This window comes from Heloderma suspectum, chromosome 1 (assembly GCF_057233095.1).
Source record: "Heloderma suspectum isolate Gila_16-S chromosome 1, 16-S_ref, whole genome shotgun sequence".
NCBI classification, from domain to species: Eukaryota; Metazoa; Chordata; class Lepidosauria; order Squamata; family Helodermatidae; genus Heloderma; species Heloderma suspectum.
The window spans coordinates 103,208,161-103,226,448 of NC_139458.1; the positions used below are offsets into that span (position 1 = coordinate 103,208,161).

General features: G+C 46.4%; 1 protein-coding gene across 1 annotated transcript in view; it reads left to right on the forward strand.

Moving 5' to 3' along the window:
* The window catches only part of ANO3 (anoctamin 3), a 405,787-nt gene that overhangs the window by 209,214 nt on the left and 178,285 nt on the right, over nucleotides 1-18,288 (forward strand). The window contains exons 2-3 of the mRNA XM_084852445.1: nucleotides 16,225-16,431; nucleotides 17,424-17,495. Of these exons, the coding sequence (XP_084708571.1) occupies nucleotides 16,225-16,431; nucleotides 17,424-17,495 (279 nt within the window). The remainder of the gene's footprint in view (nucleotides 1-16,224; nucleotides 16,432-17,423; nucleotides 17,496-18,288) is intronic.

An 18,288-nucleotide genomic window follows, 5' to 3' on the forward strand; every position in this document is an offset into this window, starting at 1 on the left:
TACAACCTAGACCAAAGAAGTGTACGGATCCCCCGACCCCCCCAAATTTGAGGAAATGGCATAGCTTGGCTCGCAAAAGAAGCTGAGTTGGGCATGCTGTGGCAGTCTGGCGAGCCCAAAAAGGGCTGGATTTGCCAGCAATGGACATCCCTGCCCCCAGTACATGAGTCAGTATACCATTTCTTAAAGAGCTAACTTATGGTGCAATCCTATGCATGTTTAGACAGAAGAAAAGTCCTACAATTCCCAGCAATCCTAAACATGCATAGGATTGCACCCTTAGATGATAAAAACAGATGAACAGCTTAGTATTTTCCAAATAAGGAAGGGAAAGTGGCACTACAGAAATGGTGGAGCATTGGATTGGAAGGCTAAATGAGTAAGGAAAGTGCTGCTGGAAATAGTGGGCCATGGGGATGGAAATTGGTAGATTTAGGAGAAAAGGAAAGGAAATAGAGCAACAATGGCTATAATTACCTGACATCAAAGGAAGGGGAAAGCAAAGGGCTACAGTTTGCCCAGATTGCAGATGGACAAGACGGAGTCCAGGAGGCCAAGCTGATGAAAACTCACTGAAGTCTACCCTCCCAAACAGATTCCTCTGATATCCCCACTGGTGAGCAAGGATGGGGAGACCAAATGGAGGCTAAGACACTATTTGGAACCCAGGAACCACCATAGTTTTGGGTAACAAGAGATTTAGATGGAGAGCCTTGCCAGTAGGGCTTCTCCTTAGACTTTCTAATTTTATTCAGAAATTCCCACTTCCCAGGGCTCTAGGCTTTCTGCAAGACCAATTCAGCTCCAATAACTTAATTAAAACATAACATAAAACACAATTTTAAAAAGACTAAAAGAACTGCTCCGAAGCAGTTAAAAACCCTTCAGTAGCAGACTAACTTACATGCCCAAGGCCTTCCTGATTTTTTTTTTTTTTTAAGTCTTTGCATGCTGGCAGAAGGACAACAGAGAGGGGACCAAACTAGCCTCCTTTGGCAGGGAGTTCCAGAGCATAAGAACCAGGACTGGCCACTGAGAAGGCCTTTGCTTGCGGCCCCCACCAGTTGTGCCTTCTTTGGCAGTGGGGCTGAGGCAAGGGCTTCCCTTAAAGATCTTATTAAAACCCCGGCAGGCTTGTATGGGAGAATGCAGTCTTTCTAGCTTCCTATACAGAGCAGCATAGCCAAATATGCAAAACAAAAAGGTGTCATTATGGATATTCGGGTAGAGCTTGACCTGACTAGGAGGTGGGAATGCTTTAAGATGGGATCCTTTTTCCTACCAGGGCTTTTAATGATTCAGGCCAAGGGTACCCCCGTGAGTTAGTCAGCTGGGCAGTGGCATGGCAATCAGGCAAGTATTGGCACGTTTTCCCTGGATGCAGGGAAACAACCTTCTTTAATCAAGGAGAACGCTGGTGTGTTCTATGGCTCCTGGGCCTCCTTGACATTCTTGGCCGTTCCCAGGCTACTGGAAAACAATGGATCCTTGAGCCAAGGTGTCAGGGAGGGTAAATTCATAATGCACAATACATATGTCAGAGAGGCAGCACATCTGGAGCTCCTTTGTAAGTAACATTGTCAACAGTGCCACTTGTTCTTCCTTTAGATTTCTGCCCTTGGCTGCTAGTGGTGCTTGGGTGGATGGTTGCAGGACAGCTCCAGGCACTCTTGAATGAAACAGATTATCCAGATCCATTTCAATCGGGCTTCAGGCCTGGTTTTGGAATGGAAAGTGCCTTGGTCGCCCTGTGGGATGACCTCTGCTGGGAGAGGGACAGGGGGAGTGCAACCCTGTTGATTCTCCTGGACCTCTCAGTGGCTTTCGATACCATCGACCATGGTATCCTTCTGAATAGGTTGTCTGGGTTGGGAGTTGGAGGCACTGCACTGCAGTGGCTCTGCTCCTACTTGGAAGAAGGTGGTGCTGGGGGATTATTGCTCTGTGCCTTGGCAATTATGCTATGGGGTTCCCCAGGGCTCTATTTTATCCCCCTTGCCGTTTATAGGGATGTTAGAGAATTCTGCCACAGACTCCAATTTCTAAAGCATCTGGCCCCCCAGAGTCCATGGCAGAATGGAGCACACACCCCCGCCACCCCATGAAACTTTCCTGGAATGGACCCTACCTGGTGTCGGCCGGGCTGGTCCATCCGCTGCCCCGGTCTGCGGCCGCCATTTGCCTCCCTACTTCAGCCATGATAGGCTACGTATATATTTACGTAGCCTATCACGAAAAGAGCAGGGACGCAAATGGCATAGCAGGCGCCATTTGCATCCCTGCTCTTTGCGGTGATAAGCTACGTAAATATATACTTAGCCTATCACGGCTAACACAGGGACGCAAATGGTGCCCACTATGCCGGATGACATTTGCGGCCACAGCCCAGCAGCAGATGGAAGTCTGGCTGTGGGTGGCCCCAGCCAGTGGCTCTGTGGACTCACTGCGGAGCAGAGCCAGCCGGGGAGGATTCCAGGGGGAGGGACGGATCGCCTCCCCCCTACCGCGGACACCCCGGACCGGAACGGGGTAAGCAATCCACCCATCCCTAGCTGTTTAACATCTACATGAAACCACTGGGGGAGGTTATCCAGAGGTGTGGGCTGAGGTGCCATCAATATGCAGATGACACCCACTCTACCTCTCTTTTTCATCAAACCCAGGTGAGGCAGTGGCTGTTCTGAATCAGTGCCTGGACACGGTAATGGACTGGATGAGGGCCAGTAAAGTGAAACTCAATCCAGACAAGACGGAGGTACTGTTTGTGGGTGGTTCGTCTGCCTGGCTAGGTGATATTCAACCTGTTCTGGAGGGGGTTGCACTCCTCCTAAGGGATCACGTTGGTAGTTTGGGGTGCTCTTGGATTCAGAACTGTCACTTGACACACAGGTGAACTCAGTGGCACGGAGCACTTTTTATCAGCTTAGACTGGTATACCAACTACGCCCTTATCTAGACAGAGATAGCCTAGCTACAGTTATCCATGCTCTGATAACTTCTCGTCTGGATTACTGCAATGCATTATACATGGGGCTGCCTTTGAAAACGGTCCGGAAACTTCAGCTGGTCCAAAATAGGGCAGCAAGATTGTTAACAGGGACTGGCCAATGAGCTCATATTACGCCAGTACTTTTCCAGCTGCACTGGCTGCCAGTCCATTTCCAAGCCCGATTCAAAGTGCTGGTATTAACATTCATAGCCCTTAATGGCTTGGGGCCAGGTTATCTGAAGGATCTCCTCCTCCTATATGTGCCTGCCTGGACCTTAAGATCATTGTCAGCGGCCCTTCTCCATGAGCCCCTGCCAAAGGAAGTGAAGCGGGTGGCTACTAGGAGGCGGACCTTTTCTGCTGTGGCACCTCAGCTGTGGAATGAGCTCCCTAGTGAGGTTTGCCTGGCACCTACACTGTATTCCTTCCGGTGCCAGGTGAAGACTTTTTTATTTTCCCAGGCATTTGAGCATTTTAGCTTTCTAGACTTTTAGCTTTGCTGTTTTAAATCTGTATTTTAAATCCCTGCATTGCTGCTAGATTTTATTCTGGTTTCATTCTAGTTGTATTGTTATACTATGGTTTTAATGTTTTATATATTTTATATTGTTTTACTGTGTGCTCTTTGTAGGGATGTACGAAAGACACTTACCTTTTCGAAGGGTGACATTCGTGGGGGGGGAGGCGCTCCGTCCCTCCCCCTGAAATTCTGGCCGGGGGGGAGGCACTCCGTCCCTCCCCCCCGAATCCTGGTTGGCCGGCTCCGTTCTGCAGGGATTCTGTGGAGCCGCCGGCTGGCTCCGCCAGCGGCCAGACATCCGGCCGCTGGCTAGCAGGGACGCAAATGGCGGCGGCTGTAGCCGCCACCGTTTGCGTCCCTGCAGTCAGTCGTGATAGGCTACGTAAATGTTTACGTAGCCTATTACAGCTGATTTTTTTTTAAAAAAAGCGCGCGTACGCAAATGGCGGCGCCCATGGGCGCCGCCATTTGCACACGCGCGTTTTTTTTTCTTTTAAATCAGCCATGGTAGGCTACATAAACATTTACGTAGCCTACCACGGTGTTTTTTTAAAATGTAGCCGTGATAGGCTACGTAAATCTTTATGTAGCCTATCAGGGGTTTTGGGTTTTTTTACTGGTAATGGCAGCGGCGGCAGCCGGTTGGAAGACCGGCCACCGGAGCTCCCGCCACCAGGAATATCCGCCCAAGGTAAGTCCTGTCCCGGGGGGGGGGCAGGGGGGCAGACCGTTCCACCACCAATTTCAGGGGGCCAAATGCGCTGGCATTCGGCCTCCCTGAGATCCGTGGCGGAATTCTCTGACATCCCTAGCTCTTTGGTTTTAATTTTTGTGAACTGCCCAGAGAGCTTTGGCTATTGGGCGGTATAGAAATGAATAAAATAAAATAAATATTGGAATCCTATTTTTGTCAAGGCAAGAATGTGAGAGACCTTATTATGTGGGAGACCTTATGTTTTGAATAAAAGTAATAAGATGCCCCCATTTTCATACTTAGGAGGATGCCTTGGCATGCACGCTTACGTGGGAATATCATTCAACATAGTAGGACTTACTTCTTTGAGTAAACATGCATAGAAGTGCACTGTTAAGCATGTGTGTGTACAAACCTTGAGCCTTCTATCCATTGTAGAAGTACCCTCACTATTTTGATACCCTCCCATTAGTAACAGATCCAGCCACCTATGGTCAAAGAACTTTTGACTTGTGTTTCTTGAAAATTAATCTCTCATAGATATTGGCAAAGCACTTTTGAAACTACAGCGACATTTCAGAAAGTGCTTGTGATATGGTATTGCAGACAAGGGGAAATAAACATAAAAATTCTAGCATGTGCATCTGAGCCCAGGGATCCCCATAAAGTAGCTCTTTGGGTTCCGTGTGTGTGTGTGTGTGTGTGTGTGAGAGAGAGAGAGAGAAAATGAATATACTTGTGTTTAAAAAAATTACCTAATGCTGCATTGCTCATTTTTTGTTTCATTTAAGAAGAAGAAAACAGTACAGAATGTAGTACTAGGGATATCTATAGGATATAAGCCAGTTCTTCTGGGGCCTGGCTGTGTCAACTGCCTCATAAAAAATACTGCTTCATCTGTGAGGGTTTTAATTTAATGAAATCACTAAGGGCAGATGTCTGACAGCAGTAATCTCCACTGTTCAGCACTTCTATGATGTCCATCTATAAACACTTCCTCTGATCTGAGGAATAAACAGAATCATTGTTTATTTTAATTGCCAGTTAAAATTGCTAACATCTAAATAGTCAGCTATCAAGTGATATTTCAGTAATAACTTTGATAGTAAGACAAGAATCTATTTAAAGTACACACACACACACTTAATCTTAGTTATTTCATTGTGGCATTGACTCAACATTTACACTGCTGCCCTGCGCATAGTTATGCTGGTTAAATCCCATAGAAGAAAGTGGCCGTGGATTCCTCTTCTCTCTCAGTGGTCTAAAATTCCAGCTGTGGCCGCAACAGTCTGTTTTCTTGAGAGGAGAATGCTCTGGAGCTTTATGGCATTATTGCGTTATCTGTTTAGTTGCAAATATATACACTTAGCATGGGGGAGCAGCAAAATCCCCAGACAATCATGGCTCCTTTACTGGCTATATTGCAACTGCAAACTCTCTTACCTCACTCAATTATATGGAGTATATAATATAGTCACTAATTGCCATTGGGGAAAAAAAAATCTTTTAGCCATTAGTGCCTATTAAAGATATACCTTCCACTAACTCTACACATCAACAGACCATCACTAACCATTAGCGAGCAAGCACATTTAGAATGTATTAGTGGTGTTGTCAAGTTTTGTATTTCCTGGTGGGTGGGGGAATACTTCTGTCTCATAATCGTCATCAAATTCTCATCAAAGTAGAATGGGCCATAGGTGTTTATACATTGTTCCCCTTCTACCCCCCTCCTCTAGCTCTCATGTAGCTGGTAGCTCTTCCACTGTGCCCTCCTGTCTTGCGGTGCTGCTATTTAATGCCAGATTGGTCTGCAATAAGACCGCACTTATTCACGATTTAATCGTGGATAAGAGGGCTGACCTGGTATGTATCACTGAGACTTGGGTGAGTGAGCTGGGTGGAGTCAACCTGACTCAGCTCTGCCCACCTGGGTACTCAGTGCAGCACCAACATAGGTTGGAGGGTGGGGGGGGGGGAGTTGCTGTGGTTCATAGAACTTCCATCTCTATCACCAGGAGACCAATCCACCTTGGAGCGGGCCTTGAGGGGTTGTACCTGGTCTTGGGCCATAGAGACAGATTGGGGATGCTGCTGGTGTACCGCCCACCCTGCTGCCCAGCATCCTCCCTGACTGAGCTGGCAGAGGCAGTCGCAAGTGTGGTGTTGGAGGAACCCAGGATGGTGTTTCTGGGTGACTTCAACTTCCATACTGACGCTGTCTCTGGAGTTCCAGCTCAGGACTTCATGGCCTCCATGACAACCATGGGGCTGTCTCAGTATGTCATCAGCCCAACACATGAAGCAGGGCATACCCTTGATTTGGTTTTTGCTCCAACTTGTGAGATGGGTAGTCTGAAGATTGGGGGGGCTCCAAGTAACCCCATTGTCATGGTCAGACCATTTCCTGGTCTGAGATTTCCTGAGATTTGAACTTACGGCATAACTCTCCTCCTGCGGGGGTGGGGGACCTATTCGGATGGTCCGCCCTAGGAGACTGATCCAATGGATTTCTGAATACTCTTGGGGATTTTCCAGTGGAGAGAACTGGTGATCCAGCCGAGGACCTAGCCTCACTGTGGAACAGTGAGATGCGGAGGGCCATCGACATGATAGCACCTGAGAGCCCTCTCTGGCACTGTGGAGCCCGTTCTGCTCCCTGGTATACTGGGGAGCTGTGGTCAATGAAACAGGCTGGATGTCAGCTGGAGGTGCACAAATGGCACAAGACTCAAGGTGAAGACGACCGAGCATGCTCTAGAGTGCATAATCGTGCCTATTGCATGGCAGCGTGGGCAGCAAAGAAGGTTTATTTTGCGGCCTCCATTGCATCCTCAAGTAGCCATCCAGTGGAGCTCTTCCAGGTGGTCTGGTGGTTGTTAACATCTTCCCCAGTAAATGGGGCCCTGCTGTGACCTTTTTGCATCACACTTTGAGGACAAAATCGCTTGTCTCCACAGCGACCTTGATGCTGTTGTTAATGCAGTACCAGTTGAGCTGTCTAATGCCACCATCTGCCCGATTTTGTGGGATCGGTTCCAGTTATTATGGCCTGATGATGTGGACAAGATCCTTGAAATAATGTGACCAACCACGTGTCCTCTTGATCCCTGTCCCTCCTGGCTAATAAAAGCTATCCGAAGGGGTATGACTGGGTGGGTCCAGGAAGTGATAAATGCTTTCCTACGGGAAGGGGTGGTCCCTGCTGTCCTTAAGGAGGCAGTAGTGTGGTCACTCTTGAAGAAGCCCACCCTGGATCCTACGGTATTAGACAACTACCGCCCAGTCGCAAATACCCCTTTTCTACGGAAGGTACTTGAGAAGGTTGTGGCAAACCAATTGCAGGCACTCTTGGAGGATACTGATTATCTAGACCCATTTCAGTCTGGGTTTCGTTCTGGTTACGGGACTGAATCAGCCTTGGTCGCCCTGATGGATGACCTTTATCGAGAGAGGGAAAGGGGGAGTGCAACCCTGTTAACTCTGCTCGATCTCTCATTGCCTTTAGATGTCATTGACCATGATATCCTCCTGGATCGACTGTGTGGGATGGGTATTGGAGGAGGCACTGTGCTACAGTGGTTCCGGTCATACCTACGGGGCCGATTTCAGAGAGTAACATTGGGTGACTATTCCTCGGCCCATTGGCAATTGAGCTATGGGGTGCTGCAGGGTACCATCCTGTCCCCAATGTTGTTTAACATCTATATAAAGCTGCTGGGAGCAGTCATTAGGGGATTTGGAGCTAAATGCCATCAGTATGCTGATGACACACAGCTCTATCTCCCTGTGACATCTGAATCAGGAGAGGCTGTGCAAGTCCTGAATCAGTGCCTAGACTCAGTAATGGGCTGGATGAGGGCCAATAAACGGAAGCTGAATCCTGGCAAGATGGAAGCCCTGTGGGTGAGTGGTTCCCAGGTCCAGGAGATAGGCTTATTGCCTGTTCTGGTCTGGATGGGGTTGCACTCCCTCTGAAAGATCAGGTCCTTAGTCTGGGAGTATTCCTAGATCCATCATTGTCGCTGGAGGTCCAAATGGTCGCGGCAGCTCGGAGTGCCTTTTACCAGCTATGGCTGGTTCACCAGCTACGGCCTCTCCTGGACAGGGATAGCTTGGCCACGGTGGTACAGGTATTAGTAACCTCAAGAGTGGATTACTGCAATGCACTCTATGTGGGGCTGCCCTTAAGGCTGGTCCGGAAGCTGGAGCTAGTGCAGAATGCAGCAGCTCGGCTGTTGTCGGGAGCTGCCCCTTTTCAGAGTGTAACTCCTTTGCTGAGGGAACTGCACTGGCTGCCTATTCGCTACAGGGCCAGGTTTAAGGTATTAGTACTAGTGTACAAAGCCCTAAACAACTTGGGACCAGGATACCTGAAAGAGCGCCTCCTTCCTTACCAACCTGCCCAGTCACTGAGGTCATCAGAGGGCATGTTCCTGGTGGTTCCACATGGGCCTATGGCCCAGTTGGAGTCCACCAGGAGAAGAGCCTTCAATGTGGTGGCCCCCTTCCTGTGGAATTCCCTGCCTTTAGAGGTCAGGCAGGCGCCAACATTGTGTTCTTTCTGGCGCCTCCTGAAGACGTTGTTCTTTCAAGAGGCCTTCCTTGCATGACCAGCCGTGGTTTGTTGAACTCCACTTAGTTGGGATTTGTCTTTTTAAAAAGATGTTTTAACTTTTTTAACTCTTTTAACCATTGTTTTATTCTTATCATGTTGTTCACCGCTCCGAAATCTTCCAATGAGGAGCGGTATATAAATATTGTAAATAAATAAATAAATAAATAAAATAATCCTTTCCTCAAACAGAAGTAAACCATCAGAGCTTCCAAAGTTCTTCTTTATGGTTTGGATTTTAATCAGAGCCAGAAAAGAAGTCTTCCCACCAGGCACCAGAGGTGGAAAAGAGTGATCTCCTACCCTGCCTCCATCCTGCAGCTTCCCAAGCAGGTAGGGGAAAGGGGGAGGTCTTGGATGGAAACAGGCAGGCATGTAGGTGAGTGGGAGGAAGGGATATTGCAGGATCTCCAAAGGGGGGGGGGATCAGGCTCCATTGTGCTCCTGGTGGCATGAAGCAGGTTGTATTGGGGGGGGGGTGTGAATTGTCCTTGGAACAAACTGAGCTTCATTTTGAGTGTGAGGCAAATTAGTTTTCTAAGCCCAATTTCAAGTCTGACCTGGCGAGCTCATCCTGTAACCACTATATAAGCAGTCGTCTCTCCACTTGATACTACACAACAATATCTACATTGCCATGTAGGGCCCAACCAGTCTTTATAAATTAGAGCATAAAATCCGGCACAAGGAATGTGGAGTTGGTGCTTTAGATTTCCTGTTTGGTGGTCAGAGAAAAGGTATTTCAATTTCCTGCCTGTAAAAAGTGTAGAAAAAAATCACCCTCCCTTCAGCACCCTCGACTATACACTATGGGCAATATCCAACCAGGCCGCTGTGCTCTGGTTGAGTGCTAGCAGCGGGATCGGCTGCTAGCACAACAGGGAATTAGCAGATCTCAATGTAACTGTAGAAACAATTGGAAACACTTGTTTCCAGATCAGGACAGGTCAGCAGAACTCTCTCCTGCAAGCTCTCCTGATCTGCCACATTCCAAACATGAGTGTTTCCACGCATTTGGGGTTGCTTTTAGAAGCACCCGTTCCCTGTTGTGCTAGCTAGGGATGGCAGAGAATTCTGCCACGGATCTCGGTGAGGCATGCCAGTGCATTCGGGCCCCCGAACTCCATGGCGGAACGGCCTGCTGCCCCCCCCCACGGATCCCCCCCGGGATGAGACTTACCTGGGGTAGATCTTCTGGGCAGCGGCAGCTGCGGCGGCTAGTCTTCCAACTGGCTGCTGCCACCATTTCCAGTGTTGAAAAAAAAAAGACATGATAGGCTATGTAAAGATTTATGTAGCCTATCATAGCTAGGTTTAAAAAAAAAAAAAAAACGACGTGATAGGCTACGTAAATCTTTATGTCTGACTTTTTTTAAAAAAACAACGTGCGTGCTAGCAGCCTGTGCCTTTTTCTTTGGCCTTTAGGAATTATCAGAATACAGATTCAATGTATAACAGAAACAAATATGTATGAAGGCAAATCTTTATCTCTGTGTTGCTGTTTTCACATGTGATAAACCCAATGATTTTGTTTTGAAGTGTAAATTACATTATAGACTTTACAGCCCGCATATTTGTACTTTGGGTGCTTTAATTTTTAATTGAAAATGCACCTTGTTCAGTACAAAGCCACCAAAGCAATTAAATACTTGTTTATACTTTTAATGTCTTGATAATGGCCATGGTGTTTTATATTTATCCCATGGGAGAGCCGAATACTCAGGCATGTGGAAATAAGAAGTGTGTTGCCCCTTCCATATATAGCAGATGCTAAGGTTTTGTTACAGTTAAAATAATGGTGTAATTTTAATTTTCTAGGAGTAAGTCTTTGTTTCTAAAATTCAGCAAAATGACACATGGAGTGCGCAATCCTATTGGGATAGGTGGCCACCTCTGAACCCTGAGGCGACCGCCTATCCAATGCAGGGCAGGTGAAGCGCGGAGGGGATCATCCCCTCAGCTGCCCTGCATCTGCGACTAGACAGCCGATTTTGGCTGTCTAGCCGCGGGGAGGCGGAACGGGGGAAGTGGCTGCCAGACGACACATAGGATGTGTCGTACCAGCATTTCTGCCTTCCCCGCCCCAGAATGCCCCCCGTAATGCCCCATTTTGGCTGCTCCGCGCTGCTCTTTTGAGCGCAGGGCATGGGGCTGATCCACACTGCCTACGGGTGGCGTGGAAGTCGGGGGAGGTTGGTTCTCAGGGAACCAACCTTGGAGCGCAGGCACTGAGATCGGTTCCTGGAAACCAATGTAGACCACTGACTAGCAGCCATAGGGTTGCTCCCTTAGCTATAAACTGAAGTGCAACTCCATCCCTGCTGTCAGGAGCGCTCTGGCGGCTTCTCCCAGTAGATTCCAATAGCCAACTCAAGACACAGACAAAAGGATTTCTTTTCAAAGCTTTAATCCTTTTATAACTTAATGACTCTTTCAGATGCTAATCACCAGCGTCTAAAGCAAGGGACAGCAGGGTAGCCTAAACTTCAAGTAGTCAGTTGATCCCCATTTGAAAGAAAGTCACTTGAAGACCCAGAACTTATGGGCAAGGGAGAGATCCTCCCTCTTTCCCTTGGGTCCATGGGAGCTGTTGCTTGCGTGCCAGACAGGCGCTACGCCTCCTTTCCGCGCCCTCCATCGCTTGTTGCTCTTTGCGTCTGCATCGAGAATCTAGCAAGCCCCCCTCCCTCACTTTCTCACTGCCCAGGTCACTATCTATCTCAGGAATGCCAGCAGGAGGAATCTCTGCCAGGTGCTGAGCCTGTGAGGGATGAGCTGGCCCCTCTCCCACGGATAGCTGTTCCTCCTCAGAATCCGAACTGCTCTGAGGCTCTCTGGGCTCAGTTTCCACCCTGATACCTGCTTAATATGGCTGTAGAGATCCTGGTGGAGCATTTAAATTCTTCTTCTATAATGTTTGAGACTATAGTTCTAAATATCCTGGAAGTAAATTTGAAGAGATCTAATATTTACTGGGAATGTCTACTATAACCAGAATGAAAGTTTGGGGTTGGAAAGTGTTTACAGGGTTCCTTCTGTAAAAATGGGTCTGCTTCTCACTCATACTGTCTCTGGAGCAAAGGGGAGCAACTTGTCCTGTAGTGGTTAGTACTGTGGCACTAAGGTTGTTGTACGGATTTTGTTAAATCTATTCCATTTGGTTTTGTAGATTGTCAGGCACCTTTTGTTCCATTGTCTGCTCACTGACGGAATCAGATTTTTCTCAATTTCTCAAACTTGGCATTCATGCACATTTGCACAAATGTGCACTTCCAAAAATATGGAAGTCCCCCCCCCCCCGCACATTTTCACAGTTTAGCCTATAGGAGAAAATGTGCATTTTCAGTCTTTTTTATTTTTTGTATTTTTCTACAATTAAATTTGCACAAAATTCCAGAAAGTTTTTTAAAAAATCAGTCCACAAGTCCACAGAATCCATGCAACTCAAGAAAGCCGGATGTGACATTCCTTCCCTAGGTTCCACCATTCCCCAGCCGCTGCCTCAGAAACTGAGAACCAAACCCATCAGGAATGCCTGCTTTCACTTTGGGACAGCTGTACTAATTCTCCCACAAGCTTCAGCCCTTTTACCTCTCTGGGTTCCAGAGAAACTCAATATGCTCAATTGGTTCTCTCAACCCATTACAGGAGAAGTAACAGGGATATAGATATAATAAAGTTAGCCTAAAATCAAACGACACGTGGGAATTTGGATTTATAAAAACAAATAAAAATTTATTTAACACAGGAAGAGTTTTTTGTTATTATTATTCATTAATGCTTGGTCCTAACTTCCTACCTACTCCACCCCTTCTAAATTCCTCTACACAGACCCCACTAACTAGATGTTGCTTCCATGATCCCTAAGGCCCTATCTTACTAAGTAATTGTCAGCTTATCCTTTATATAACCTTAGAATTGTCACACACACTCAGGCCATTCCCACCTTTCACTCACTCTCTGGCATGCTATTAACCTTATCTTACCCGTATTAAATTTAATGTTATAAAAACATACATAACAAAACAGGCAGATGTTACACTGGTCCATTGCAAAATCCATGAATTGGATTCATAGAAGCCCAAACTCATTTGAATCCGTTGTGGATTTCTCCAACATTCCTATGTAGCGCTAGATATGGTCCAACATTGTTAGACTGATAGTTGTTCAAATATGAGGGGGAAAGGTGAAAAGTTCTTTTTGCTGTGTTTTCCTCATGTGTGAGCATTAGGAATATTTATTGGCACTGATCAAGCACTCCCACTGCCTTGCAGTGCTGGCTGGGAATTATGGGAGTTGCAGTCCAACTCAACTGGAGGCTGCCTGGTTGAGGAAAGTTGAGCTAGGGTGTTGTCAATGCACTGATGGCACCTCATCCCAAATTCCTGAATGACCTCTCCCAGTGGTTTCATGTAGATGTTAAAATGTGGGGGTGGGGGATAGAACCATAGATAGATGCTGGGAGGTAGTAGGCTCTCCCACACTGGAGGCATTCAAGACAAGGCTGGACAGCCATCTGACTTGGATTCCTGCATTGAGCAGGGGGTTGTACTCGATGGCCTTGTAGGCCCCTTCCAACCCTACTATTCTATGATTCTATGATTCTATGCCATGAGGCCAGACTCCACCTTTTGGCATCGACCTTCCAAGTAGGAGCAGAATCACTGCAAAGTGGTGCCTCCCACACCCAACTTGGAAAGCCTACCCATCATCAGTGTTGCTAGGCTCACACTTCTTCCCCTGTCCTAATAGCTGTGCTTTTGCTCCCAATATGCAACAATCACAGGATGCTTATAGTACATTTATACTCTTTACAGGAGATGGGGGTTGGAAGAATTTGGGGTTGGGAATACTTATGCATTGCTGCTATTCATATTTTGAGTGAATAATTAGAATGTACATGGTATTAAAAACCAACTTGATTTAAAATTACTGAGATGTTTGATCAAAAACTCATTAACATGCTAATGTATTCTAATCACACTGATGAAGCATGCTGTCTCAAATTCAGCTTGTTATCATTAAGCAGATGATCACTCTACTATATTGGGAATTGGACAGTCCTGGGGTACATGGGCAATGAAGGTTAACATAATTAAATGTGTGTTTCAGTTGACTTCATTTGATACTATGACCAGTGAACACAATGTTCTTGTCTCTTTGGCTAAGGCACATCAGAACTAGGATCCACGATGGACACAACAGAATATGTGGGTAGCAGTATCACATGTGGCCACATTTGACATAAGCTCATATACTGATCCTGATGGTGAATGGGCTTCCACATTCACTCATATGAAAGGAACAGCTCTGCATGTATCCCTGCCATTGAAGTGAATGGAGAAACCATTTAATATAGTTCTGCAGTGTACATCTGCATCCAAGTTCTCATTTCTCATGTTCCTACAGGATGGGAATGATAACTTTCTGAAAGGTGGTAGCATACTTTGTGTATGTTACATACACAATATAAATTTGTAGATCTTTGTACCTTAGATCTTTGTATGGGGCAGCAGGGTTCAAAATTTGAATCCCACAGGGTTTTGAAATTTCATACGGATTTCAGCCTTCTTCAGTGAAACTCTGTCAGAAGACTAAATATTTAGAGAAACAATAAGAATCAATCATGGTAAAACTATTTTCTAGGGGGAACTCTGAATCCATTCACTAGCAATAATCTTACCCTGCTATTCTTCAGACAATTGCTGCTTATGCTGGCAACCTATGCGGAAATATGATTTAATGCTTTGAAAAATGAATTACGGGTAGCACAAAGCCATCTGACTTAATGTGTTTAGATTTATTTTTTTACAGCATTTCAGTTTTATTTTTTAAAGTTGTGCTTATAGAGTCAAGATGACCACAAATCATCTGGCACTCTTCGGTTTGGATATTTCACTAAATAAAAGGAAATTATAGCAACCATTACATTTTGGAAAGTGGAATTTGAAACTACTGGGAAAGATCAGACTTTTTTGGCTGCTTTTTCACGTATCACATAAGTTGACCTAATGACTGTCTGTGGCAGCAAGTTGTTTAATATCCTGTTTTAATGAGCACATCCTCAAAAGTATTAAAATATAACCAATAAGGTGAGTGGTGGTACTCATCATGTAAGTGGTAGAAAACTACTTTAGCTTGGATCCAAAGATACCCTTACAGAAGCAGAAGGAGGATCCACTAGTTCAGAATGCCCATCCCAATTTCTGCTGATCCACCCCCCTGCTACGGCATGTCACGCCCTATCGTATAACATGCCAGAGAATTCCCTGACCCTCAGGAGTGCTAAATTCAGCAGGACTAAATTACTGAATATCTTGGGCACAATCCTTCCCCATGTAGGGACAGATGCACAGTGCCTGTGTGTGGAAGGCTCACTCACCATAGGGCATAACAGAGTCCTGTTTCTATCCCCACTTACTCCAGACCGTTAGAAAGAATAAGAGCTTTGGGTGTTCAGAGATCATAGAGTATGACATCTGGATAGAGCCGTAAAGTGATACACATGTTGACAGCATTAGAAGGTCAGATACAACAGCCAACCCCAGCCTGGTGCCCTCCAGGTGGGATGGATGATAATCCCCTGCATTCCGGACCATTGGCCTTGGTGGCAGGGGCTGATAGGAGTTGAAGTCCAACACATCTGGAGGGCACCAAGTTGAGGAAAGCTGAGATACAAAGTGGGTTCAAGAACTGCTGGATTTAATTGCTAACAATGGGGATATGTCATTTTGAAATAAAAAATCAAATAGGTGTTGCAACCATAGGTGGCAGTTTCATTTTATATATATTTGTATTTTCAGTTGCATTCATAAATGTACACACTTTTGTAGTTGCATCTTCAAGAGAGACATATAGCTTTGGCAAATATTAGTTGCATACCTATAGGAAAGGAAGTGCTCTAAAAATACTGTTCTTATTCCAATTTACATAAAAGCACAACATTTCCTTCTGAAAGTATTCATCAGCCCAAATGTTTACTCTCTGTGGGTGAAACCCAAAGGCCACGCACGCAGGAGGACTTTCCCTTCCTCTGCTCCTGCCCGCAGCCCCCCTGCCCCATACAAATCTGCTCTAGAGGGAGCTGATTTTGAGGGTGTCTGGGGGGCTGCAGGGAGAGGGGGGATTACTTCTCATCCTGTTCCTCTGATGGAAGCTGTTCCACCAGTGGGATGAATTAATTGGATACCACCATGTGTTTGTGAAATGTAGAGATTACAACATCTGTTTGTTTATTTATTGTTAATGCTATACGAAACAGTGTTAAGATTATGGTTGTGAACAGTTACTTTTACTATGCACATACAAAACTTAGGATTTTTTTCATATGTCAGTCATTGACATGAAGCAGTTAAGATTTTCTTAATCATTCTACCTTACTTACCTTTGTCTGTTTGTTTCAGGCATGAATACTAGCAAGAGTGAGACAGTGAAAGAGCCCCCCTTAAAGCCCTCCAGAAGATCCTTGCCATGCCTTGCTCAGAGCCAAACCCATCCACACAGTCTCAGCAAACATTCCTCATTTCTCCAGCCAAACCGAGTGCAGCCACAGCCTCAGCCGGTGAGCGCAGGGGCGTCAGCTGCTAGTGTCAACGTGGTGTCAGAACGAGGTGAGCATTTGCCTAGTGAGGATCAGCAGTGGACCTAGGGCTGAACCTTGCGACTGAAGTCTGTGGTCCCACAGCCCCAGGGACCCCAAACGACCAGCCAGAGAGTGGCAGGTAATGGGGACATGGGCATGCTGGCATCCACCAGTGTTGACACCAGCTGCCGTAACGTATTCCCCTCCCCTTTGTTTTTAAAAACATTTTCTAGTCAGGGGTTGGCTGGTTGAGCATGTACATTGGGTTCAGAATACTCCTTTTCTTATTTTTACTTGTAAAAATATATCATCCTTTTCTACAATAAAATGCTGCTTATCTCCAAGGAAATGGGTTGGATCTAGGATCTACCATCCACAAGAGGAAGGGACCTTCTCTGAGAGAAAGCACTCCACTTGCACAAGGTCCCTCTGTCTGATTTTTGGGGATCTCCCCCCCACACGCAGACACACAAACAGCTTACCTCATTCAACAGGGTCTCCTGTCTCTCTTTGTAGCATGTTCAGGGGACTGGAGGGGCTGCCATGGGAAGGGGGGAACAGGGCAGTCCACTTCTGGCAGGGCAGTTGATCCAGCTTAAATCTGGATCCAAATCAATTGGTTTAGCATCACAGCAGTCGTGATGGTGATACGATTTAAGTGAGTTCAAAATGCAAACTTGCACATGCTCGGAGTATTCTTCTTCTTCGCAGGATTGGCAAGAAGTTGCTGTTTAGCTCTAATATATCAGGAATGTTGAAGCAGTTGTAAAGCATGGAATGGCAGTGGCAGGGGAGAACAGAAGTAATACACACGGCTGTCTCTCCACCACCCTGTAAGTCCATTAAGTCCAGGGTCTAAAATTACCTAGCTGGCTGTACCACTCAATGTTGTCACTTGTATTCTTTCAAATTTGTGATATATTCTAAACGTGATGAACAAATAAAAGAAGTAGGACTTGATCTTGAGTGATATTAACAATGACTTTGATGGAAATGTGTTGCTGTTGTTTTTCCTTTCAGCTAAAGTGATGGAAACCCTGGAAAACAATTTACTCAAGTTGTCAAACACAGAATACAGTGATCCATTCTTAGGTGAGTTTTCCCTGCTCAGTTTTATTCTATAGTAATTGTTTAAAAAATAATAACCCCATTTCCCTGTCCTTTGTTCAGGAACTGCACAGTGAAAATGCTATCTGCCAAGAGTCATTTTGGGTAGTGGAGGCTGGTGGCTGCGATGTCAGTGGGGCGGTGAATCCCCTCTGGGTTTCAGTCAGAACTCTAAAGGAGTGAAGCACCTTGGATAGCTCCTTTACAGTTCTGACTTTTTCTGACTGAAACCCAGAATGGATTCCCCGCCCCACTGACATTGCAGCCGCCAACCTCCACTGCTTTTGCAGTAATGGTGCAAGATAGTAATCATGAGGATGGGAGATTCTGCCTATGTTGCCTTGTTTTAAGGTCCCAGCTTTTAAGGTGGCATTGCTTCATTAATTTGAGTCATGCCCAGTCTATATATCAAGGTGTACGAAACCCCGCTTACCTGGCTCCGCCAGGTTCCACAGGTGGGGGGAGGTGATCCGTTCCTCCCCCCGGACTCCTTGACGGGCGGGAGGCGATCTGTTCCTCCCCCCTGGAATCCTGCCCGGCTGGCTTCGCTCCATGGCCAGGCTGCGGAGCCGCTGGCCGGGCCAACCTGCAGCGGGGCCTCCAGCCGCTGCCGGGCTGGTGCGGACGCAAATGGCATCCTGTGTAGGGGATGCCATTTGTGTCCCTACGCTGGCCCGTGATAGGCTACATAAATATTTACATAGCCTATCACGGCTAAAGCAGGGATGCAAATGGCGTCCCCTACGCCATTTGCGTTCCCGCTTTAGCCGTGGTAGGC